Raw genomic sequence first — 26,329 nt, forward strand, 5'->3', positions numbered from 1 at the left:
TCTTTATTAATTTAAATAGCCCCTTTTAAGTTAGGATGAAAAGGGCATGTTCAACACTTGTGCCTGTCTTTGTGTTCCAATGCAGCTAACCATGGCTCTGGAGGGGCTATTTAAATCATTGAAAAGGTATAGAAGGAAACTACAAGCTACTCTTTGACCAACTTACTTCTTCCCCAACAATTTCTGACATGGGCCTTGGACTGAATAAATTGCTGTTTGAGGACAGTATGCTTCATGACAACTTGCTGGGTGACCTTGGACAAGCCACATACCCTCAGCCTAACCCAGATCACAAGGTTTTGAGAATAAAAAAAGAGGAGTGGTGAATGATGGAGGATACTTTGGATCCTCATCAGGGAGAAAAGCAGGGTACAAATGAAGTAAACAAACTAATTATTAATTAAACATAAATTGGTTCCAAGCATGGATTTGTGTTGCCACAAGGCTGACTTACCAACACATTCACTGCCCGCCAAATCTACCAACAGAAGTTTTGTTCTCATTTGCTTATGTTTTTCTGTAGATTCACTGAGAAACTGGGCTGGTGAAGAAGATCTGGAAGGATAGGTGGGCTTATCATCATTCACAGACTGTGGGGAGTTGAAGAAATGTTCTTTATTCAGCCTCCGGCTAGAACAATCACCTGCCCAGGGGAGTAATCACAGAATGAAGACATTTAACCCACAACAATGAAAAAAGACCCACCAGGAAAGACAAGTTAATTCAGTGTAATTTCTTGGTTAGGCCAATAATGGCCCTTTAATGGGATAACTGTTCAACTGTTCTGCTTGCATACGCATGTAGTAGCTCTCAGATATACAAAGGGTATCCTGCACTGAGAACTGGTTAAAGAGATTGTGACATCATAACACTAGTCAATAAATCTTGGATTTAGCTGCAAAGGAAAAAGCAGCATTTTACAGTCAGGAAGCAGCAATGAAATTCAGTTACATTTAGGCTGAATTTTTGAAGCTTTATGAAACTGGATACGGTATTTATTTGTAATTGTTTGGATCAATTTCACCTTCATTCCCTCATGTTTTCCTTTTTTGTTTTGTTTTATTTATTGACTTTTTTTTCATTTCCCTTTTTCTTTGCTGCCTGTCCAACCCTTTCTATTCCCTGTTCGGAGGTAGGGGAGAAGGTGGTTGACAGGAGGGAGAAGCTCCTTGAAAGTATAGTGTTTAGTTTTTAAACGGCAATGGCCCAATTTTAGAAAGATGAATTAAAAAGTAGTAATATTTTAAAAGCAGGACAATAATTTAAGCAATCATGTTGAAGCCTCAAAGTAGAATTGGTGCAGGGACAACATACAAAAGGGCAATATAGTACATAGTCTAAATGCAGGATTATATTGGGATAATAACTGATTTTATGGCTGTTTTTCAGATGTGCACCTACAGAGGCAGGCCATATAGATCTTTGAGAAAACTGGCTGGGTGGGGTATAAAATTAGAAAGCTACTGTCATTTGGATCTAAATTGAAATGTCTTTCTCAGTTACCCCTAGTGGGTGATTCTCAGATATTTTTCTAGCCTGCATTTAAGTAAAAAGAGAAGGATGTCAGTGAGTTTTAATTTAGAATTCAGTGTTAATATTAAAATGTTTTTTCTAGTTACATCACTGAGAGCTGTGGCTTCTGGGATAAGATACTTACCAAAGCCATCCCCCAAGACAGCCTTTGTCATTATAGTCAAAGTTACCACAAGATGAGAACGGGATGAATGCGCATGTACAAGTGTTGGATGTTTGACTCTTAACTGTAGGCCCTTTTGAACCAACTCCATGAACTCTACTGCATCTTCGACGGGTCTAGTAAAACAAAACATGTTAGAAGAAACCCCAAAATATAGCAAATGTTACATGATAATACATGATAATCTCCCTCTCTTCCTTCAGCCTTATGTTCAATATTGCTTCTATTTTTCTTTCCTCACCTACAACATCTAGAGTTTCGGTATATTTTCCCCCATGTCTCTCTCTGTCTTGTGTCATTTGATGTCCTTTTGGGTAGGTTTGGTGGCACCTGGGTTTGGGATGGCCTATTTGAGCACTCCCTCCAGCATCAGAGACTCCTGGACCATGGATTCTATTGGTGCCTCCAGCTCTCCCTTGGAAAGGAGTTTGTCTGCCATAGTCTTATGACTCAGATGTCTGAGGGCCATGGGAGTAAAGATGGTACATTGGATGGGAGGCTTTAACAGTGTTCACTCCCAGCAGAGGTGTAAAAGAAATGAGGGAATTATATATATATATATATATATATATATATATATATATATATATATATATATATATATATATATATATATATATATATGAAAATTATATATATATATATAAATTATATATATATATATATATGAAAATTATATATATATATATGAAAATTATATATATATATATGAAAGGGAAGGAGAGAAGGAATTAAGTAGGGCAGGAAGGAAATTAGAGAAGGTTGGCAGAAATGATTTTAATCCCTTCTGATGCAGAAACTGAATTGAGAAAGTTGGGTGAATTGCACCTAGTGGCCGGAAGAACACTGAAGTTCCTGCCTCCCTTAAGCCTGTGGTAAAAACTCACCAAACAAGATATCCTCACCCCAGGGGGAGAAGGAGTGTCACAAAAGAGTTGAATTACATTTTCATAAAAGTTACTGTTACATCCAGTTAATTGTTTTTCATGGTATATAGCTTTATTAGGTGGGTCTTTATATTCAGGGTTGTCTTCGTTTCAAGTAGAAGAAAAAGAAGAAGAGTTGGTTCTTATATGCCGCTTTTCCCTACCCGAAGGAAGCTCAGAGCGGCTTACAATCGCCTTCCCATTCCTCTCCCCACAACAGACACCCTGTGAGGTAGGTGAGCCTGAGGGAGCCCTAAGATTACTGCTCAGTCAGAACAGTTTTATCAGTGCCGTGGCGAGCCCAAGGTCACCCAGCTGGCTGCATGTGGGGGAGCGCAAAATCGAACCTGGCATGCCAGATTAGAAGTCCGCACTCCTAACCACTACACAAAACTGGCTCTCTATGACCCATTATGCACGGGGGGGAATAACGCAAATTCGGGGTGGAAAGGCAGCGACTAAAATCACCAATAACGCACAGAGCCGGCTGCAACCGGCTGCAGCTTTGGTGCATGCCGCCGAAAAAGCCGCGTCAGTGAAACGCGGAAGAAAGCGCAACTTCCAGGTGACCGGGGCGCAACCAGAAGCGGCGCCGGGATCGCCGCGTGCATAATCAGTTACTCTGGGTTTTGCCGCCATCGTGCCCCCTCCCATGCATAACCGGTGTGCTTCGTGTCTTCCCCCTTCGCGTTTTCCATGTGACCCGAAATCGCTGTTTCGGCGGCCGTGCATAATGGGCCATACAGGTAACGCCAGTGAGCCCTGCTGCCCCAGGAACTAACGGACCAGGAAACACCATTTCAGAACACTACCCCTCGCAGCCAGCCTGAAGGAACTGTGCTATACTGATGGTTTTATGCATGTAGAGATGAAATGCTATTTAAGTCCTAGTTGTTTACTTTAGACCTAAAGTGTAGGGGTGGCCTTGTACTATGGTTTCCTTACTTTGTTTTGATTTGTTTTTTCATTGTTAATCTTCTCTGTATAATTATTGATATTATGCATTTATGAACATCTTTCCCACTAATTCTGTTGAATCAAAACGCAATGCAAACATATATTATTGGACATAAATATTTTTAAAAGGTTTTTCTTCATAGAAGGTTATTAACTACATAGTAAAATATACTGCAATAAAAGCAAAGCTGCTAGAACAATTGGAAGAAAAAAAGAAACTTTCTCCTGCCAATTTCCTACCACATGACATATATTTTAGTTTGTAGCTTATTGCTTCTTTACTAAAACCTCTGGAAAAGAAAGACCCAATAATTAATGGATAAACCAGGAATGATATTGCATCTGAGCTTCAGCGCTGCATTGCACTAGAAACAGAAGACCACGGTACCAAATTACCTTACAGTTGTATGGGACAGGTTGAGAAAGATGAGAAATGAGAGCCTGGCCAAGCAGCATGCATGTGACAGTCATCCGGAGGTGAACTAGATTTATCCTGGAACAGCTGCTAAGTTTCCTTACATTACATAAGAGAGAGGTTGGATCCAGCTGTAATTTCCACTGATGGATGGGTTTTCTGTCAGCAGAACAGGACTTTCTCACCTCTACATCGCAGTGCAGCCTAGAATATTCTCCTAAACTCTGGGGTATGGGTGGGACAGAGGAACCCCCCCCCCCCAAATGAACAGCATGAAGGATGAGTCAGAAGTCTGCTATCGATTCCCCTTCCGTTAGCAGCAATCTACTGCTGGATCCTTCCAACCTGTAAGCTACAGATACTGTTCAGTGGATTTTCTCTTGAGTTTATAGAATTGGAGGCAGTAGTTCAGTTGCCAAGAAACAAATGGAAGCACTACCTCTTGGTACAGCAACCAAGGCATAGAAATGTAATATGTGCCTGTGCTTTACAAATCTCAATGTAAAGGAGTGACAAGAATTCAATGATTTTGTCTCATTTTAGCTTACTTAGCTTAACAGAAATTAAATATAGTGAAGGATAAATGAAAGCGGTCCAATATCTGTCTTCCATCTTCCTCATCCAAGCTAATCATGCATATATTGCTTTGAAATTAGTTTTTACTATTTCCTCTTTTAAACTCAAAGAAAAAAACCCCCACTGCACCTAGAATGTTACGCGTATTCTATGTGATGACAGGAAAACTTCAAATAACCAACTCGGGAACGAAGAATTTCACAATTTTTCTGTGGTTCCTACTACACTATGGGGTAATCAATGAATATAAAATAGAAAGTTTTATAGAAACATAAACCCAGAAAGAGAGAATTATGTCTGCTCAACCCTCCAGTGTATTTGGTATACTTTTAATCAGGATTTTTTGGCAACAACAGAGAGCCACATAAACAAAGCTGAAGTGGTTTGCTTATGTTAGTGAAACCCACAGACAAAAATACTGCCTTAAATTATCTCCATTGTGGGTAGAGAATATTATAACTTTATGAAGAAAAGAAAAGGTCTGTTGTATTGTTGTGTCTAACTTCTAGCTCCCTCCTAAAACAGCATAATAAATACTTGTAGCTGCACACAGTGATTAAAGGAACAGGAGGGGGAAATCTTAATTTCTGCTGGGAGTAGCACCGTTAAGATTTTCTGTAGTTTTAATACAATACTGCTAGTGCAATATAACTGTTAGGACCTGGGAGACCCACGTACCCAAACTAGGCATCACAGTATCTACTGGTTCAATCTATGTTCACTGATGCTGTTTAGAGCTTAACTTGGCTATTTAAGAATGCCAAGAGGGCCTAAAGCATCACAAGATGGTTTCCTTTTTTGACCAAGTAACAGGTTTGCTGGATCGTGGAAATTCGGTTGATGTTGTTTACTTGGATTTTAGTAAAGCTTTTGATAAAGTTCCCCATGATGTTCTGATGGATAAGTTGAAGGACTGCAATCTGGATTTTCAGATAGTTAGGTGGATAGGGAATTGGTTAGAGAACTGCACTCAAAGAGTTGTTGTCAATGTTGTTTCATCAGACTGGAGGGAGGTGAGTAGCGGGGTACCTCAGGGCTCGGGGCTCGGCCCGGTACTTTTTAACATATTTATTAATGATCTAGATGAGGGGGTGGAGGGACTACTCATCAAGTTTCCAGATGACATCAAATTGGGAGGACTGGCAAATACTCCGGAAGACAGAGATAGAGTTCAACGAGATCTGAACACAATGGAAAAATGGGCAAATGAGAACAAAATGCAATTTAATAAAGATAAGTGTAAAGTTCTGCATCTGGGTCAGAAAAATGAAAAGCATGCCTACTGGATGGGGGATACGCTTCTAGGTAACACTGTGTGTGAACGAGACCTTGGGGTACTTGTGGATTGTAAACTAAACATGAGCAGGCAGTGTGATGCAGCGGTAAAAAAGGCGAATGCCATTTTGGGCTGTATCAACAGGGGCATCACATCAAAATCACAAGATGTCATAGTCCCATTGTATACGGCACTGGTCAGACCACACCTGGAGTACTGTGTGCAGTTCTGGAGGCCTCACTTCAAGGACGTAGATTAAATTGAAAGGGTACAGAGGAGAGCGACTAAGATGATCTGGGGCCAAGGGACCAAGCCCTATGAAGATAGGTTGACGGACTTGGAAATATTCAGCCTGGAGAAAAGGAGGTTGAGAGGGGACATGATAGCCCTCTTTAAGTATTTGAAAGGTTGTCACTTGGAGGAGGGCAGGATGCTGTTTCTGTTGGCTGCAGAGGAGAGTTTAAACTACAAGTACAACGATATAGGCTAGAAAAGATTTTTCAGTCAGAGTAGTTCAGCAGTGGAATAGGCTGCCTAAGGAGGTGGTGAGCTCCCCCTCACTGGCAGTCTTCAAGCAAAGGTTGGATGCACACTTTTCTTGGATGCTTTAGGATGCTTAGGGCTGATCCTGCGTTGAGCAGGGGATTGGACTAGATGGCCTGTATGGCCCCTTCCAACTCTATGATTCTATGATTCTAAGATCAGGCAAACCTGTTTCTCCCTCCTCCATGACTTTTCAAAAGCTGAAACAACTGCAGGGCTTTAACTGGCCACTGAAAAGGTGCAGAGGAAAATATGTTTGTCTGATCCATCATGCTGTGGGCAGATCCTTGCAGCATTTTAAAATGGCCAAGTTCATGGGTTGGACCTGTGGATGCCATAACATATAGTTTGGTCCACAGTCATGAAGCACAATTCAAAATAAAATTCTACCCTTCAATGAATTTAGAAGGGTGTAACTTTATTTAGGACTGCACTGTGAGTGACCTTCATTCAGACGCTTTCTCTCAGAGAAATGTTGTTCTTTTGGATAAAATAAAGGTGGGGAATATAATGAATGCTCTCTACGCACCTTGGAGGAACAGCAGGATAAAAATATATAGATAAATAGCACAACAGACAAAAAAAAGTTCCACTCAAAAATCTCTTCTTGCTACAATATTGAGGTTTCATATGTAGACAAAAATAAATTCCTCCCTGACACACAGAAGACAAACATGTGCTGCTGGCAAGATACAAGAAGGGGGAAATTCAGAAGAAATGTTTACCGTGCAAAGCAATGTGATGATGTTGGCAAATCATAAATGGAGATGGGAAAATGAGCTGATATAAAGAGGGTTGGCACTGCATGCTCTGTCACTATATGCTGCTAAAAAATGTGGTCCAATGCACATAGGATTACTCACTCATATACAAGAAGTGGGACATCACTCTTCCCTTCCTTATTTGTGACAATGTCTCTTTTGACACCAATTGTTGTTCCATAGTTGTCTTTGGCTAGAAGATCAAACACGTCATTATTATACACTTCTATAACAGAAACCTCAACCCAATGACTTCCTGGTGGCTTCTCTGAAATAAGCCTGAGGGGGGAAAGAACAAAAAACAAAACAAAAAACAGCTTAAGAGGCTGAAACAAAATCCAAAGTAAACTATGCATGTGATCCAGGAGTCTATTACTCCCTCATTGAAATGCTTATCAAAATGCTAAAAATCCATAATTCAGAGCATACACCATTTCTTGAGTAACTTGGACTCCTTTAAAATCAGACCCTGCCCCATTTGCTGTGGTTTCCATACACTGGCACAGTTCTTTGACTGTCTAATTCAGCCACATAGGATGATGCCAGGAATACATTTTTTGCTCCCAAGCAAATATCTATGCACAAAACACAACTTGAAAAGAAAACACACCTGTTTACAAAAGCAACAATAAGGGTTACAAGATACTTTTACATACTCCTTCAGTATTTTATATTTATAGACAGTGGCTCGCCAGCAAGCAGCTGGTGGGTCAACACAATACTAAAAACAGTGAGACAAAACTTAGCATGCAAAGCACTCTTTACAATGGTACACTGTATCATGCATAGCAGAGCCATTCTTGTTCTAAGTAATGGGTGCATCCCTTACTGTAGTAACTGGCAGGGAATCAAGATGCAGATGACCCTCCTAGCAATTTATATGGCTTTTAACTGGTCACTACACGGGATGCAGTATCACTGCACTTTATAAGGACAGTCTCCCCCTAAAATGGTACCCCATCCAGAAAACTTCTGGTTTCTCCTGAGACTGAGAGACGGGATTGGGTTTCTCTTGGTGTACTGCCCATCTCATTGCCTAAGAGTCTCTATGCCTGAAGTGTTCGGGATGTATTGAGGGCCCCTAAGCGGAAGGGGGGGGGACTTCATTAATGCCAAGGCTGGCTTGTCAAGAGCAGTTTAGGTCAGTGTCTGCACAGTGTAGACCAGAAGGTCACGCTAGCCTTGAATCTTCTAAAGAAGCCTACCCTAGATTTGGGAAATCTCAATAATAACAAATCAATCTCAAGTCTTCCATTTTTGAGCAAGGTGATTGAACAGGTCGTATCTAGACAGTATCAAGCTTTCATGGAAGAGGTGAATTGTTTAGATCCTTTCCAATCTAGTTTCGCAAAGAGCCTCTTGTGGCGCAGGGTGGTAAGGCAGCAGAAATGCTGTCTGAAGCTGTCTGCCCATGAGGCTGGGAGTTCAATCCCAGCAGCCGGCTCAAGGTTGACTCAGCCTTCCATACTTCCGAGGTCGGTAAAATGAGTACCCAGCGTGCTGGGGGGTAAATGGTAAAGACTGGGGAAGGCACTGGCAAACCACCCCGTATTGAGTCTGCCATGAAAACACTAGAGGGCGTCACCCCAAGGGTCAGACATGACCTGGTACTTGCACAGGGGATACCTTTACCTTTAATCTAGTTTCTGGCCTAGTTATGGAACTGAAAGAGCCTTGGTCATACTGAGCCAGGAAATAGCAGTGCAACTCTGTTGATTCTCCTGGACCTCTCTATGGCTATCAAAGTAATCAATTATGGTATTCTTCTGTAATGCTTTTCCAAGCTGAGATTGGAGGTGCCGTTTTGTGGTGATTCCAGACCTATCTGGAGAAAGGTGATGCTGGGGTGGGGACTGCTGTTCTGCCACTACCCTTTGGGGACCTGTAAACTTCCATCTTGTCCACAATGCTCATTAACATCTACCCCAAACCAGTGGTCAAGGCCATTCCGATATTTGGGCTGATGATGACCAACTGTAACTTGCAGTTCCAGCTGATTCCATGCTGTGTCTGGAGGAAGTTTTGGAGCAGATGTGGACTAATAATCTCGAGCTTCCGCCCAGCAAAGCAGAAGGGCTATTGGTGAATGGAAGCTGGTATTTAGAGTGCCATCTGTTCTTGATGGGGCTGCACTTTCCTTGAAGGATCAGGTCAGTAGTTTTGGGGTGCCTTTGGACTCAAGCCCATAGTTTTATATAGTTTTATATAGTATTATATATATACTAGTAGAAAAGCCCATTTATAAAAATGGGCTTTTCCAGCATAGGGGGCCGTGCAGGCAGGAAAGGGCGGTGGGCAAAGTGGGAGCGTGACAGGGTGGGGGGAAAGAGTATGGATGCAGCGTGGAGGCAGCATGTGTGGTCAGCGCTGGGGATAAGGGGGCGTCGGCAGGCGGTGGCAGAGGCCTCATGCACCATGGAGGAACGGGCAGGGTCGTCCGCGGGGAAGGTGAGGTCGCCGGCGAGGAAAAGGGTGGTGGGCGCTCCAAGAGGTCGCAGGTGGCGTGGAGGTGGCGGGGCTTATCGTTGGCGGGCAGGCCCCTCCCCGGGGAAGGTGACTGGGAGGGTGGGGAGAAGGGGTGTGTGGCAGTGGGAGAGCGGCTAGGGTGCGAGCAGTGCAGCTTTTAGCATCCCGGTCGGGCCATCTGGGGAGAAGGGTGGTGTAGCGGCGGGCAAGCGGCGAGGGCGGTGTGGTTGTAGGCGCGTGGGAAGGCCCCTCCTCGGGCAAGGCGGTGTCGTGGGCATAGGGAAACAAGCAGGTCTGCCGCGTCTTTGACACGGTGGCCCTGCTTCTTTTACGGGGTGCGGTTGTTTGGCGGGGCATGCTGCCAACTTGCCCCCCTCCTTAGTCTTTAAGAGATCAGTCAGGGGCAGAGCAACTTTAGCAAAGTTGGGGATGAAGGAACAGTAAAAATTAGCGAATCGCAGGAAACTTTGGAGCTGCCTCCTCGTCCCAGGGGGTTCCCATGCCAACAAATCCCGGACCTTGCCAGGGTCCATTTCGAACCCCCTGCTGGACACCCGGAACCCCAGAAATTCTACCGCCTCCCGATGAAACTTACACTTTGAGAGTTTGGCGTACAGGTGGTGCGCCCTGAGCCTGCACAGCACCTCTCGGACTAATGACACATGTTTAACAGGGTTGTCAGAATACACCAAAATGTCATATAAAAAAACTAGAAGAAGAAGAAGAAGAGTTGGTTCTTATATGCCGCTTTTCCCTACCCGAAGGAGGCTCAAAGCAGCTTACAGTCGCCTTCTCATTCCTCTCCCCACAACAGACACCCTGTGAGGTGGGTGAGGCTGAGAGAGCCCTGATATCACTGCCCGGTCAGAACAGTTTTATCAGAGCCGTGATGAGCCCAAGGTCACCCAGCTGGCTGCATGTGGGGGAGTGCAGAATCGAACCCGGCATGCCAGATTAGAAGTCCACACTCCTAACCACTACACCAAACTAGGGCCCCCTTGTACAACAGATCATGCATAATTTCATTAATCATGTTCCTGAATCCGCCCGGAGCGCCGGTGAGGCCGAACGGCATGACAGTATATTATAACTGTCCCAAAGGGGTGTTAAAAGCAGTCAAGTCCTCATGCCCCTTCTTAATGTGCACCGGGTAATAGGCTTCCTGTAAATCCAGTTTTGTGAAAATACGGGCTCTCCCCAGATGCCCCAACAAGTCTTTTATCAATGGCAGCGGGTAGACATTACTCATGGAGACTGCATTCAGCCCCCTGTAATCAGTACAGAGATGTAGAGAGCCATCTTTCTTTTTCACAAAGAGGACAGGCGCCGCCAGGGGGGAGGTGGCTTGGCGGATAAAGCCGCGAGCTAGTTTCTTGTCCAGAAAAGCCCTTAACTCCTGCATTTCCCGAGGGCTCATGGAATAAAGTTTGGCTTTCAGCAGCGGCTCCCCGGGTTTAAGTTCAATTGCGCAATCAGTCTTGTGGTGGGGGGGCAGTTGGTCACACTCCGTCTCCGCAAAGATGTCTTGGAAATCCCAATAGTCCCTAGGCAAACCCACAGTTCCGGCGTTGGCCATGGCCGTCACCTCAGGAGAGGCACCGCGCAAGAGCTTGCGAGACTTGGCTCCCAACTCGCCAGTCACCAAAGTGAGCCAGTCTCCCACTCGGCCCATTTGGTCTCTGAGGTCCATCACTTCGAGCACCGCCACCGTCTCACGGTCCGGAATCCCCTTCAGCAGCACTTCGGGCCAATACTCCTGCCCCGTAGGCCGGTCATACCGGGACATCCTGCGCCGTTCGGTGACGTGCCTCTCCAGAAAGAACTGGGGCGCCGGACTGAAGCTGCCCAGCACTTTCGCCATCCCAGACTGTACCAACACCTGAGTGGTGGTCCTGGTCCGTGTACTCAAGGGGGTCAGAGTAGAGCCACCTTGGACAGTCGCATCTCCTAGGTCGAGGGAGCCCAGCGCTCCGAGGTTGTCCTCGGTGTCGCTAGCGGTCACATCCCCCTCGTCCTGGCAGTCATCTAAAAAGGTGCCCTCGTCCCACACGGCCATCGTGATGAGAGAAAGGCGTTGTGAGATTTGACTTACTGTCAAGCGCTGACAAAACTCACAACAAAACTTCTATGGAAAGAAAGCTTTAATGGAAGTTAGATCTAGTCACTATAACGTTAGAAATCAAATCTGCCCGATACAGGGACAACAGGCACTTATCAATACATTTCTCCCACCCAAAACTTCAGTGTTCCATGGGAAGGGACACCCCCTCTCCCAGGTGCCAGCTCAGGTTTCCTGCCAGAGGGGTTGAAATTAACATGGCCTTGGTCAAGCTGGCACCACAGACTAGCTGATAAGCCTTTCGCAGGAACCGCAGGATCCTTGTAACAATGTTTCACAGTAAGGGGGAGAATATGCAGTGTGAACAGGCAGGGATCAAAGCAGGCAAATCAAAGGAGTCAACTACAAGATTTGGTTACATGGGAACTGTGCGAATACATGGGTCACAAGGACAAAGCAAATATGCAACAAGCAAGATGGAGTCAAATAGGTTCACCAAACAGAGATCATGGCAGAGAACAGGGACTGATCCTGACAGTTACTGATCCACCTGACAGAATTAGGATCCATTCTGCATTTTACCAAGAATATCATGTCTTGTTTTAGTTGTTTTAATTATGTGGGGGTTTTTTTTGTTAGTTTTCATGGTTTTTATATTGTGGCAGAGAATAAAACATCAGCTGACAGCAAATATTAATTTTTTCCATATTTTTTCATATTAATCATTAGAATAAGGCTGCAATCCTAAGAACACTTTTCTGAGAATAAGCTAATTGACTAGAACACGACTTACTTTAGAACAGACCTGTTTAGGATCTCCCCTTAAATGTCTACATGTGCATTTTATGGATCAAACTGCTTGGTTATTCAAGATTTAAAAATAAAATCAGAAAAGATTAAAGTTCCACCCATGTGATCCTGCCATTTCATTGTTTGTTTTGAATTTTACCAGTTCCACATCATAAAAGCATTCAGAGAAGTTGCAGCTGAAAAGAAAATCCTAAACTAAGTCCCAGTGGTGAGTGGAGGAACCCCAAGACTGGATCTGCCAGGCTTTTCCAGCCTCCCCTCTCCACTATATTCAGGTTTTCCTTTAACAGCAACTATTTCACAACAAGGATTTAGAAGACCATGAGCAGTCAAACACAAATTCTGTCTGTGCTGGAGGAAATATATTGTCATCAATAAAGTCATCATCAATACCTGAACACTTCTTCAGCAGCTCTAGGAATAATTCCTAATTCTGGCTCTTCTTCCAGGAGGAAGGCAAAATTTTCTTCAGGTTGTGGTCCTAACATTGTATATGTTTTTCCACTCCCAGTCTGCCCATAAGCCATAATGCATACATTGTACCTAGAAATCAAAACACATGTTGATTCTTAATTTCAACAGATACTACTGATCAAAGCCAGAAGATGCTGGGAAGAAAGTCCCTGTTTCTCATTTTCCAACAATTCCAAATAATGTAACACAACATATGTTCCCAATTCTAAATTACCACAACTCCATAGCAACTTTTTTTTTTTTGCTGACAGTATTAATAGGAATAAAAGCAGTTCAGAGTTCATCATAGACTGTCATTGGCATGGGTGGGCAAAAACCCTATGCCTATTCTGTTCTCCGTAATAAAAAAAGAAAGTGGAAAGAGCCATCTAATCTCAGCTTTTTTATGGCAACCCAAGGCAAGAGATGTCCAGAGGTAGCTTGCCACTACCCAGCCTCTGTGTAATGGAGCCTGAACTTCTTCAGTGATCTCCCATTCAAGTACTAACCAGGGCCCACCCTGATTAGCTTCTGGGATATGACAAGATCTGCTTAGCCTAGGCCATCCAGGTCAAGGCAACAAAAGAGACTAAATATTATTTTTAAAACCAAGTAGGAATGCCTAGCAAGTTTTGATCATCTTGTAAACTATGGTTTGCAGCTTTGTATATAGTAGATAAGAGGATTTTAAGTATGGATACATAATTTCAGCTAGGTGTAGTGGTTAGGAGCAGCTACTACTGTTTTACTGCACTCTTAGTAAAAATATTAGAGTTAATTAGGTTTTGGAAAGGATGCAGAGAAGATGGAAAATACATGTACCCAAAAGATGTGTGGAAGTAGGAAAATATTCCCTTCCTGACAGCTCCCTGCATAGATTAAGTAGCCATATTGGAAAAAGGGTTGCCAACCCTAGTTCAAGCAACTGCTGGAGATATGGGGATGGAGCCTGGAGAGGAACCTCAGTGGGGTATAATGCCACAAAGTCTACTCCCAGATGTTTTTGGGGTATTTTTTTGGTGTAAGTAAGAGCCTCTTGTGGCGCAGGGTGGTAAGGCGCCGACATGCTGTCTGAAGCTGTCTGCCCATGAGGCAGGGAGTTCAATCCCAGCAGCCGGCTCAAGGTCGACTCAGCCTTCCCTCCTTCCAAGGTCGGTAAAATGAGTACTCAGCTTGCTGGGGGATAAACGGTAATGACTGGGGAAGGCACTGGCAAATCACCCCGTATTGAGTCTGCCATGAAAACGCTAGAGGGCGTCACCCCAAGGGTCAGACATGACTCGTTGCTTGCACAGGGGATACCTTTACCTTTACCAGTACCAGCACCATTTTACAGGGCTTCCCCAAGTCCCATGGGATGAAATTGGCAAAAATAATCTTATATATGAGTACTGACACTTAAAAACAACAACAACGCTGTTCTCTGTCATCCGGAACTTAGCTGTAATTCCAGGAGATCTCCAGGCCCCAGTCTGGAGGCTGGCAACCCAATGTGAAAATGACCAAAGACAGAACAGGTAGGTGAATTAAAGGAATAAAATTTATGCCTCCCACAAAAGAAAATCTGATTATTTTTATTGTTATTATTTATTCAATTAAAAAACATGAATGTGCAAGAAGCTCATCTTCAGTAGACATGCAATCTGCTTCTGTACATAAAAAAAAGAGCATGAAGTACTTTTGTTTCCAATAAGAGAACATTTCCAGGAGGGCTATGAAAAGCCCCTCATGATGGCAACCAGATTTGCTGTGGCTTTGTTGTGATGCATTGTGATGCATATCCTGCAGAACTTAAAACATGATTATCTTTTGTTCTTAGCCAACAATGTATTGTACCATATTTCAAGAAAGAGTCATCCCAGTTCAATTGTGGGTGTGGGACAGTTCATGTGTTTTTCTTTAACAAAAGCTGCTCTCATTAAGGTGGTTAACTTCTATGGTCCCATTTTTCAACTTACCCATCTAATAGTGAGGTTAGCAAAGGTGATACATCAGCAAATACTGTCTCCTGAGTTTCAGCGGGACTGTACACTCTAAAGAATACAAATATTTATAAATATGCAGTTCAGTCATTGACGGAAAGTTGTAGATAAATGTTCACAGTGAATGAACAATGACAACAGCAGCATTATGTGCTGAGAAGCACCATGATATAAGAAAGGTAAAGTCATGCTTATTATGAAGCTTGCTTTAGACACCAGGAAATTAAACACACACACATACACAGAACTGAGCCACAATTCTGTTCCAGTGGCCAAATGCAAGGAATTCAAAGGGCTCCGGAGGCTGCCAAGACTGCAGGTCCTCATCAAAACAGAGCTATTTCCAGAGACATCAACTAGATGAAGATATGTTTTACTGGACTCAGTTTGTTGGTAGCAGTGCCAGAACCAAAATTAGCTTGTGAGGTTCATGAGGTTTTTTTTTTTTAAAGAATAAAATGAAAGTTACAAGAAAAAAGATAGAAACATCAAGCTGAGTAAGGTACTCCCGGGATTTAAAAACGTGATAATCATTACGTGTTGGTAGTGAGATATTGTTTGACAGTGGATGCAGCTGGTGGGAGAAAGACAAGGGAACACATTCTCTGGAAGTTGAGGGTAAACATGATCCCTACAATTATGAGTATAACAATTGTACTCCAATAAGAAGTTTACTGTTGCACAAATATTGTGGTACATTTAAACAAAAACTTTTTTTCAGGTGACAGGAAAGCACTTAATACTAAAAAGAGTCCACATGCATTCCATTCATGGATCCACACAACCAGAGAGACTTGTGGAAAAACCAAACACACCAGTATAGGATGGGGGAGACTTGTCTTGGCAGTAGCATGTGCGAAAAGGATCTAGGAGTCTCAGTAGACCATACGTGTGACTCAGTGGCTAAAAAGGCAAATGGGATTTTGTGCTGTATCAAATGGAGTATCGTGTCCAGATCACGGGAGGTGATGGTACCACTTTACTCTGCTCTGGTTCGGCCTCACTTGGAGTACTGTGTTCAATTTTGGGCACCCCAGTTGAAGAGGGATGTTGACAAACTGGAATGTGTCCAGAAGAGGGCAGCAAAGATGTTGAGGGGTTTGGAGACCAAGACGTATGAAGAAAGGTTGGGGGAGCTTGGCCTATTTAGCCTGGAGAGAAGACGACTGAGAGGGGATCTGATAACTATCTTCAAGTATTTAAAAGGGTACAATATGGAGGATGGAGCAGAGTTATTCTCTCTTGCTCTGGAGGGACAGACCAGAACCAATGGGATGAAATTAATTCAAAAGAAATTCCGCCTAAACATCTGGAAGAAGTTCCTGACAGTTAGAGTGGTTTCTCAGTGGAACAGGCTTCCTTGGGAGGTGGTGGGTTCTCCATCTTTGGACATTTTTAAACAGAGGCTGGATAGCCATTAGACAGAGAGGAAGATTCTGTGAAGGCTCAAGGGGGTGGCAGGTTATAGTGGATGAGCGATTAGGATGTGAGTGCTCTGCATAATGCAGGGGGTTGGACTAGATCAGTGGTCCCCAACCTTTATTAGGCTGGGGACCGGCAGGGCATCGGGCCGCGCCCGCGGGGACCGTGCCCGCGCGGGCCACGCCCATGCTTCGGGCCGCGCCTGCAGACCGCGCCTGCGGATCGGGCCGCGCGGGCGCGGCCTGCACGGGTGCGGCCTGGCCCTGATTCCCTCTCCCCACCCTCCCGCAGTAAGAAGCTTCCTGGGCCACAAGATTGCGGCCTGGGAAGTTTTTTACTGCGGGGGGGGGGGCGGGGAGAGGGAGCCGCGGCCCGGTGTCATGGCCTTTGCGGCCCGGCGCTGGGCCGCGGCCCGCAGGTTGGGGACCACTGGACTAGATGACCCATGAAACCCTTCCAACTGTATGATTCTATGATTGTGGAATTTGTTTTCGCCTGTAATCACAAAGTTCTTGCCATGACCCACTTCTATGTAGACAAAAAGATCATCTGTCTCCATCCCATTATTAGGTTAATTTCCTAAGGTGATAAGAGAAATGTCCTGCAGCCAATGGTCTCTTGCCAATAATTTCCTGGGCTCAAATGATAGCACCAATTACTGTCTAAAATCCATACATAATAGATCTGGTTGTGTCAAAACATTTATATTTAACCTGAGGGGGGAAAACCTATTTCTATTTTTAAAGGCCAGGCCCTAATAGGCTTCTATGAAGTGATGGGTTTTGTGATCAAAAGAAGTTTGATAAATGAGAAAATCTGTCTGAACAGTGTTTAGATGGATTTTAAAAAGGTTTACTAACCTTTGTGCCAGTGAGCATTTAGATCTATTCTGCTTTCATTATCTGTGTCAACAGCTACAATGGCAGATTTCTTTCTGTCCCAGTCTTGCAGCTAATGCTTACTTAACACTACCTGAGGATTACAAGCCTCCATTGTACTTTGTTGAAAAACACACCAATAAAAAACCTTGAAAAGCATAATATACTGAAAAACTTCCCCCACTCCTGAAATGGAATCAAATATTTTGACATTTATTAGTTCCATAAAAGGTTGCTAAAAAAATAAACATTTGGTGTTCATAAGAACCATATGCTCTGCTGTTTATAAGAATAAACTGTGCAGGGACACTGGGGGGGGGAGGAAGGGGGGAAATACAATTCTACAAGCATTCTTTGATGGAATTCACTATTTTACACAATCACCCTCTTTTTGAAGGAGGATGTTATCTAAACATACAGCACCACAACTCAAGAATGCCCTGTAAAGGCTGCTACTGATTTTTTTAAAAACTGGAAATCTTTTTTTTTTGTATGTGTGTTAACATTAGAGAATTAGTATTTTCCTTCATGTAAATAGGAAAGGGTATGGGTGGTTGGCTTTCTGATGGAAACACTGGTTTGTCTGCATTGTGAAGCATACTATATTTTGCTGATCAAAATCAGTGGCTTTGAAAACAGAAAAGGAGGTATTTGCCTTCATACTATCAAAAAGCTGGTTCTGTGACTTGGGCCTTTCTCTCTTTAACCAACTTCACAGGATTGTGGCAAGGACAAAATGAGAGAATGTTGTAAGCCCCCCCCCCCCCATCTTCTTAGAGGAAGGATAGAATAAAAAGTGCTGTACTGACAGGTAACTTTTATTAAGCAATTATGCAGATAAGCTCTTGAACAGTATTCAGGAAGCAAAATGGAGGGCAGCTATTTTAAAGCAAGTAACGGAAGTGTTATTCTTACATTTTGACCTAATGGTTGCTTCTCTGGAAGTGCAGTTCTCCAAAACCAGAGGTGTTAAACTCATATGCTACGAAGGTGGGGTCTGACATAATGTCACTTTGTCAGGCTGGGCCATGTGTGCCACCAGGCATTTGCCTGAGACCGACCACAGGTCCCCCTCAGACATCCCTCCATGGCCTGAATCAGCCTGACCTCTCTAGGGGCTTTAGCTAAGTTTCTGTTCCTGTTATATTGTTGTTGTTGGGATCACTGAAGTTGTGTTGTTTAGAACCACTGTTGGATTGTTGTTGTTGTATTTGACTATGTTGTATGCTGATTTGTTCCATGTATCCCCCTGTGACGTTCTATGTAAACCGCCCTGAGCCATATCGAAGGGCGGTATAGAAATCAAATAAATAAATAAAATGTACCTGAGATATCTTACCACTGACCGTAACCGACACCCTTTCTCAGCAGAGTTCAGGGCCAAACCAGTCCTCCTTGCCTTTTATGGTTGTCAACTCTGGGTTGGGCAGAGATCTGAGGGCAGGCCCTGGGGAGGACCTGAGTTTGGAGGAAGGAGGAACTGCAGTAGGTGTATACCCTAACACAGGTCCCTTTGGTCCACATTTGGACTAGTTTTCCCCAGTTGTTGGTGGACCAGATAAGAGCCCTAGATAAGCTGGTTATTTTTGACATGTCTGTCCTAAAATATATTACTGACAGTCTGATAACTGATATAAAATTTGACCATGACTCACCTTTTGAGGAATATGAGCAGGGGAAATGCAGGGAATTCATGAGGGAAGGGAATCCCATCCCATCCCACTGGTCCTTCCTGCCTCTCTGCTTGCTCAATCCTCCTTCTTTCTATTACACCTTACCACTGCCTTGCACCCCCACTCCCTCATCTTCCTTCATTGCTCTCCCTTCTTGCTCCCTCACTGGACCTTATGCACTTTTTAAGTATTATCTCAGTTGGCTTTTAAGTTGCATCTGTACACATGTGGATTCCCCATTTTGTATTTCCTTGAGGGAAAGTTCTGTGAGAAGGCAACCTACAAATGTTTTAAATAAATAAACACATTTGGGGTCAATACAAAATAAGGGAGGTGATAGAAATAAACAACCCACAAGCTACTCCTCCAGGACCCCTTACCTGCTTTCCCTTTTACTGATGTTGCTCTTCATATTCCATGCTTCCTACAGGACAATGAATATACTCAAGTCTTTACCAGGTTGTTGGGGATGAGTTGTTTCCTATTTATAATGCTTTCCTACATACAGAGGGAGTTCACTCAAAGATGTAGAAGCATTTACATTTTCTTTGTGTGGCCCCACAGCACTAGCTGAGCTGTCATGGACTTTAGTATTAGAGGGAATAGGGTGGTGGGCTGCAAAGATGGGTGAAGGTTGGAAATAAACAATTTGGAAATTAACAAAAATATTCCCCTTCCTTAGAACAATATAAACTCTCAGGGAACTGAACAGCCCGTTTTCTTTCTTTAACAGACTGAACATTCTAGTGCATGCTTAGTCCTCTTTTTGTTTAAAAAAAAAACCTTCAAAATTTGTTTGCGAAATCATCTTTTTCTACATACGAGGAGTCCTTGGATATTTAGAAATTTCAGGATTGTCTGTGGGTACACTCAGTTGCTTTTGTGCCTGCCACTTTACTTAAAGATATAATTAAATAATTTATCCCCTCAGAAAAAATAAACAATCCTGTTTTGTTTCATGCATTTTAAGATGAGAAAATTCATGAAGCAGCTGTAAAGGTGGGATCTCTGATATGGTAAGAGACTAGTTACCAACTTATATTTCAGCTGAGAGAGCACCCTGTGCATAATTGACTGAGATTCATTTGATTGACTGTAGGTATCTTAAGACAATTGATGTACAGAGATGTTTTCTGTAGTTAATTAATTTTATATCAGTGCTTTTATTTATTTTTTACTTGGTTTCTGAATGGCCTGTGGGACATAATAAGTAGTGGTTGACTAACTCTAATCACAAAAGTCAAAGCCATTAAAACAAAACAACCCGCCCCTGCAGCCACCAGGGTTTTTAAGACCACCCACCTTTCAAACTGCAATATCTTGTTTATCAAAGCATGACCAGGACGGCTGCATTTTATCAATACGGTTTCCTGGCAGGAAAAAAAATAGGGCTAATTAAAATGTTATAATTAAAATCTAAATGTTATCATTAAGGTCTAAATGAAAATGCATGATTAAAGGCTCCCTATATAGCAGGATTCTTGTTTCCATACCGTGTCATTTTGCCATATCCTGTCTAATACATGGCTACTAAGTGCAGTAGTCTGGAGGGGTAGTCTGAGGCAATATTACAGCAGTTCATGTTTTCATATAAATTCATGTAAAGCTGGTGACTGAAATAGGTACATCAGTTCTGACGACACATCTATCCTGGAAGGTCTTTAGAGGTTTTGAAGCAGTTTCCTGCTGTAATTCAGAGGAACTGGTCTTTGAAACCCAAAACTCTGAGACCAGGATAAAGACCACCTAATCCTACATGAGCCTACTCAATAAGATCATATATCCCTGTTCTGTGTATTCTGTTCTGATCATTCTGTTTTGCATATTCTCCTTTTAATGTAAGGCAATGATCATATTTCTCTCATAGGTATCCTACCCATAGAACTCCTTTCTTGTATTTTCCGCCTGGTGCCAGCTTTGTTGAGTTTTCTGCACACAATAGATAATGCACTTTCATTGCACTTTAGAAGTAGATTTTCCTGTTCTGCACAGGAAAATCCAGCTGCCAAAGCACATTGAAAGTGCATTATCCTATGCGTGTGGAATGGGTCCTAATGAAGATGGTCTGGTTTTTCTGAATGTTGGTAATACAAACATGCTTTTGACATCTCCCCGAGTGCCTTATAATTGTATACTTTGTGTTGCTGCTTTATAGATTATATTTTGTAATCATCTGATTTTCTTGAATGCTACTGTAGGAAATACAGAGCTGTGCAGAAATAATTCAAAGGAGGAGGAGGAGAAGACAAGTTGGTTCTTATATGCTGCTTTTCCATACCAGAAGCGGCTTGCAATCGCCTTCCCTTTCCTCTCCCCTCAACAGACACCCTGTGAGGTGAGTGAGACTGAGAGAGCCCTGATATTACTGCTCAGTCAGAACAGCTTTATCAGTGCTGTGACTGGCCCAAGGTCATCCAGCTGGTTGCATGTGGGGGAGCGGGGAATCAAACCTGGCTTGCCAGATTAGATTGGCGCACCTAACCATTACATCAAGCTGACTCTCTTTAATCAATGGTGCATGAAGTGAGTTAGACTCTTTGTCTATACATCTCCAGAGATATTCTATACAGGGTAAGATATTCAGAAAACTGCCAAAATCTTAGTGTATCAAAATTTTGCATTTTCTTAATATCTGTTTGAGGGACCCTCTAATGAGCCGTCATCATCACACCATATGCTTCCAAATCAGGTAGGTGACAATGCCAACTACATTTTTTGAAGCTTACTGGTAACCCCAAGGTGAAGCACTGCCAACCAGATGTCATGGAATGAAGAAAAATACACATGAAAGCCCCAACATCTGCTCTTTCAATGTGATCAAACTAATTTCTTGTTAAAACCAAATTAGGAAAGCAAGAAGATGCCATGAACATAGCCCCTCTGTCAGACCATCAGTGCCAGTAGCCAAAATCACACATGTGAAAATAATTGTGGGGCTTTACAAGGCTGAATGAGCTCAACAATCAAAATGAAACACTGCTTTACTTGCAATAAAAAATCTTAAACCCTTTTTAGACTTTGGAACTGAAATTATGGTTCTGAAGCCAAGATTTATAAGGCTCTAGAGGGAAAAAAATAATTTGCCCCTTGTAAGCAAATTTAATGGCAAGAATTCCTAAATAAATAAAGTGGGAACAACTTTTCATGTTATAGACCATTGTCTGTCAACAGCTTTTACTCCTCCAAAAACCCCAACTGAGGAGCTTTACAGGAAACTGATCGTTCTATGTTGTCTATGGCCAGAAAATCAACCCTAATCCTCCCAAAACTTAGAATGCTTTGTATGCCTCCCAAGTAGCACCGTCTTGTGGGATACTGTAAGCTGCCAGATGTTCATTCCTCCACTTAGTCCAGGCTTCTGATTGGGGCCTTCAGCCTTCTTTGTTCTTAATGTCTCAGGTAAGATCGGGTGGGGGTGAAGGTGGATTGATTCACTTTGGGAATTCCTGAATCACCATCTCCACTGGGTCTCGGCTGGAGCCTATGAATGCTTAATATGCGTGATCACTTCCGCTGGAGATCCTGAGATGTTTGAAGATTTGTTGAGGAGTCTGGGTTGAAATCTTCCTCCTGTAAGGAGTCCTCAGTCCATGTTAAAACTGATTCAGGGCAGGTGCTGAATACATTTGGTATCTTAATACCGTTTTCCTATTATGTTTTATTTCATGGTGTAGCGTAGATGAGTTATGGGTTTTATGAATCCAAATGAATTACGTGGCATTCCATTTGTTAACAAAGAAATAGAATGACATCGAAAATTCACAAATATACTATAGAAATAATCCTGAAGGAACTGCAAATTTAGCAACACGTGATTTATAGAATCATAGAGTTGGAAGGGGCCATACAGGCCATCCCCCCTTCAAGGATCGCTGCCTTGTTGTGGCAAGGGGGCTTGCGTAGTTCAGTGAAGCTATGAGCTATGCCGTGCAGGGCCACCCAAGACGGACAGGTCATAGCTGAGAGCTCTGACAAAAGGTGATCCACTGGAGAAGGCAATGGCAAACCACTCCAGTATCTTTGCCATGAAAACTCTATGGACAGTTCCAATAGGCATAACGATATGACGCTGGAAGATGAGCCCCTCAGGTCGGAAGGTGTCCAATATGCTACTGGGGATGAGCAGACGGCTAGTACGAGTAGCGCCAGAATGAATGAAGCGGCTGGGCCAAAGCCGAAAGGACGCTCAGTTGTGGAAGTAACTGGTGGCGAAAAGACAGTCCGATGCTGTAAAGATTTTTATTCCATAGGAACCTGGAACGTCAGATCCATGAATCAAGGCAAGCTGGACGTGGTTAAACAAGAAATGAGAAGACTGAACATCGACATTTTAGGAATCAGTGAACTAAAATGGACAGGAATGGGTGAATTTAATTCAGATGACCATCAGGTATACTACTGTGGACAAGAATCTCGCAGAAGAAATGGAGTAGCATTCATAATCAATAAGAGAGTAGGAAAAGCAGTCTTGGGATACAACCCCCAAAATGACAGAATGATCTCAGTTCGAATCCAAGGCAAACCATTCAACATCACAGTGATCCAGGTCTACGCCCCAACCACTGCTGCTGAAGAGGATGAAGTTGATCAGTTCTATGAAGCCCTACAACACCTTCTAGAAGCAACGCCCAAAAATGATGTGCTTATCATCATGGGGGATTGGAATGCTAAAGTAGGAAGCCAAAAGATAACCGGGATAACAGGCAAGTTTGGCCTTGGAGTACAAAATGAAGCAGGGCACAGGCTGGTAGAATTTTGTCAAGAGAATACAATGGTCATAGCAAACACTCTTTTCCAGCAACCCAAGAGACGACTCTACACATGGACATCACCAGACGGTCAACACAGAAATCAGATTGACTATGTGCTCTGCAGCCAAAGATGGAAAAGTTCTATCCAGTCAATAAAAACAAGACCAGGAGCTGATTGTGGTTCAGATCATGAACTTCTTGTTGCAAAATTTAGGCTTAAATTGAAGAAAGTAGGGAAAAGCACTAGGCCACTCAGGTATGAACTAAATCATATCCCTGACGAATACACAGTGGAGGTGACAAATAGATTTAAGGAATTAGATCTGATAGACAGAGTGCCTGAAGAACTATGGACGGAGGTTCGCAACATTGTACAAGACGTAGCAACTAAAACCATCCCAAAGAAAAAGAAATGCAAGAAATCAAAATGGCTGTCTGAGGAAGCTTTACAAATAGCTAAGGAGAGAAGGGTAGTGAAAGGCAAGGGAGAAAGAGAAAGATACACCCAATTGAATGCAGAATTCCAGAGAAAAGCTAGAAGAGATAAGAATGCCTTCTTAAATGAACAGTGCAAACAAATAGAAGAAAACAATAGAATGGGGAGGACCAGAGATCTTTTCAAGAAAATTGGAGATATGAAGAGAACGTTTCATGCAAAGATGGGTATGATAAGGGACCAAAATGGTAGGGACCTCACAGAAGCAGAAGAGATCAAACAAAGGTGGCAAAATTATACAGAAGAACTATACAAGAGCGAGCTTAACATCCCTGATGACCACAATGGGGTAGTTACTGACCTGGAGCCAGACATCCTGGAATGTGAAGTCAAATGGGCCTTAGGAAGTCTGAGCAACAATAAAGCTAGTGGTAGTGACAGCATTCCAGTTGAACTATTCAAAATCTTAAAGGACGATGCAGTAAAAGTGCTACACTCAATATGCCAGCAAATTTGGAAAACTCAACAATGGCCACAGGATTGGAAAAGGTCAGTTTACATTCCAATCCCAAAGAAGGGCAATGCCAAAGAATGTTCAAACTACCGCACCATCGCACTAATTTCTCATGCTAGCAAAGTTATGCTCAAAATCCTACAAGCTAGGCTCCAGCAATATGTGGACCGAGAACTTCCAGAAGTACAGGCAGGATTTCGAAGAGGCAGAGGAACTAGAGATCAAATTGCCAACATACGCTGGATCATGGAGAAAGCTAGGGAGTACCAGAAGAACGTCTACTTCTGCTTCATTGACTATGCTAAAGCCTTTGATTGTGTGGAGCACAACAAATTGTGGCAAGTTCTTAAAGAGATGGGAATACCAGAGCATCTTATTTGTCTCTTGAGAAATTTATATGCAGGTCAAGAAGCAACAGTGAGAACTGAACATGGAATCACTGACTGGTTCAAAATTGAGAAAGGAGTTCGGCAAGGCTGTATACTGTCGCCTTGCCTATTTAACTTGTATGCAGAGCACATCATGAGAAATGCGGGATTAGAGGAGTCACAAATTGGGATCAAGATTGCAGGGAGAAATATCAACAACCTCAGATATGCAGATGATACCACTCTAATGGCAGAAAGTGAAGAGGAACTAAAGAGCCTGTTGATGCGGGTGAAGGAGGAGAGTGCAAAAGTTGGCTTGAAACTCAACATCAAGAAAACAAAGATCATGGCATCCGGCCCTCTCAATTCCTGGCAAATAGAAGGGGAAGAAATGGAGATAGTGACAGATTTTATTTTCCTGGGCTCCAAGATCACTGCAGATGGGGACTGCAGCAAAGAAATTAAAAGACGCTTGCTCCTGGGGAGGAAAGCTATGGCAAATCTAGACAGCATCCTAAAAAGCAGAGACATCACCCTGCCAACAAAAGTGCGTTTAGTCAAGGCTATGGTCTTCCCAGTTGCAATGTATGGCTGCGAAAGTTGGACCATAAGGAAGGCCGAGCGTCAAAGAATTGAGGCTTTTGAACTCTGGTGCTGGAGAAGACTCTTGCGAGTCCCTTGGACTGCAAGGCGAACAAACCGGTCAGTCCTAGAGGAGATCAGCCCTGACTGCTCTTTAGAAGGCCAGATCCTGAAGATGAAACTCAAATATTTTGGCCACCTCATGAGAAGGAAGGACTCCCTGGAGAAGAGCCTAATGCTGGGAGAGATCGAGGGCAAAAGAAGAAGGGGACGACAGAGAATGAGGTGGATGGATGGAGTCACTGAAGCAGTAGGTGCAAACTTGAATGGACTCCGGGGAATGGTAGAGGACAGGAAGGCCTGGAGGATCATTGTCCATGGGGTCGCGATGGGTCGGACACGACTTCGCACATAACAACAACAACAATACAGGCCATCTAGTCCAACCCCCTGCTCAACGCAGGATCAGCCCAAAGCATCCTAAAGCATCCAAGAAAAGTGTGTATCCAACCTTTGCTTGAAGACTGCCAGTGAGGGGGAGCTCACCACCTCCTTAGGCAGCCTATTCCACTGCTGAACTATTTGACATATTCCACTGCTGAACTATTTGATCCAAAGAACTTCATGTTGAGATCTGCCCACAAAAGTAACCTTTCTTTCCTCTCCCTGTACACTCCACTGTACTCTACACCCCCAAAGATTAATTTATTTATTAATTATAATTTGCTTATTTTGGAAATGCTGTGCTGCTGTCCTCTAGGAATGGGCTGGACCTAATGTCAGCC

General features: G+C 43.2%; 1 protein-coding gene across 4 annotated transcripts in view; it reads right to left on the reverse strand.

Annotated features, from left to right (window-relative positions):
* KIF25 (kinesin family member 25) overlaps positions 1 to 26,329 on the reverse strand; it is a 66,952-nt gene that overhangs the window by 14,429 nt on the left and 26,194 nt on the right. For all 4 annotated transcript variants that reach the window (XM_077347536.1, XM_077347519.1, XM_077347543.1 and 1 more), the window contains 6 exons: positions 20,196 to 20,263; positions 14,897 to 14,971; positions 12,879 to 13,028; positions 7,253 to 7,429; positions 1,658 to 1,812; positions 455 to 643 (listed from right to left, as the gene is read on the reverse strand). In XM_077347536.1, the coding sequence (XP_077203651.1) occupies positions 455 to 643; positions 1,658 to 1,812; positions 7,253 to 7,429; positions 12,879 to 13,028; positions 14,897 to 14,971; positions 20,196 to 20,263 (814 nt within the window). The remainder of the gene's footprint in view (positions 1 to 454; positions 644 to 1,657; positions 1,813 to 7,252; positions 7,430 to 12,878; positions 13,029 to 14,896; positions 14,972 to 20,195; positions 20,264 to 26,329) is intronic.

Source organism: Paroedura picta, chromosome 1 (assembly GCF_049243985.1).
Source record: "Paroedura picta isolate Pp20150507F chromosome 1, Ppicta_v3.0, whole genome shotgun sequence".
NCBI lineage: Eukaryota > Metazoa > Chordata > Lepidosauria > Squamata > Gekkonidae > Paroedura > Paroedura picta.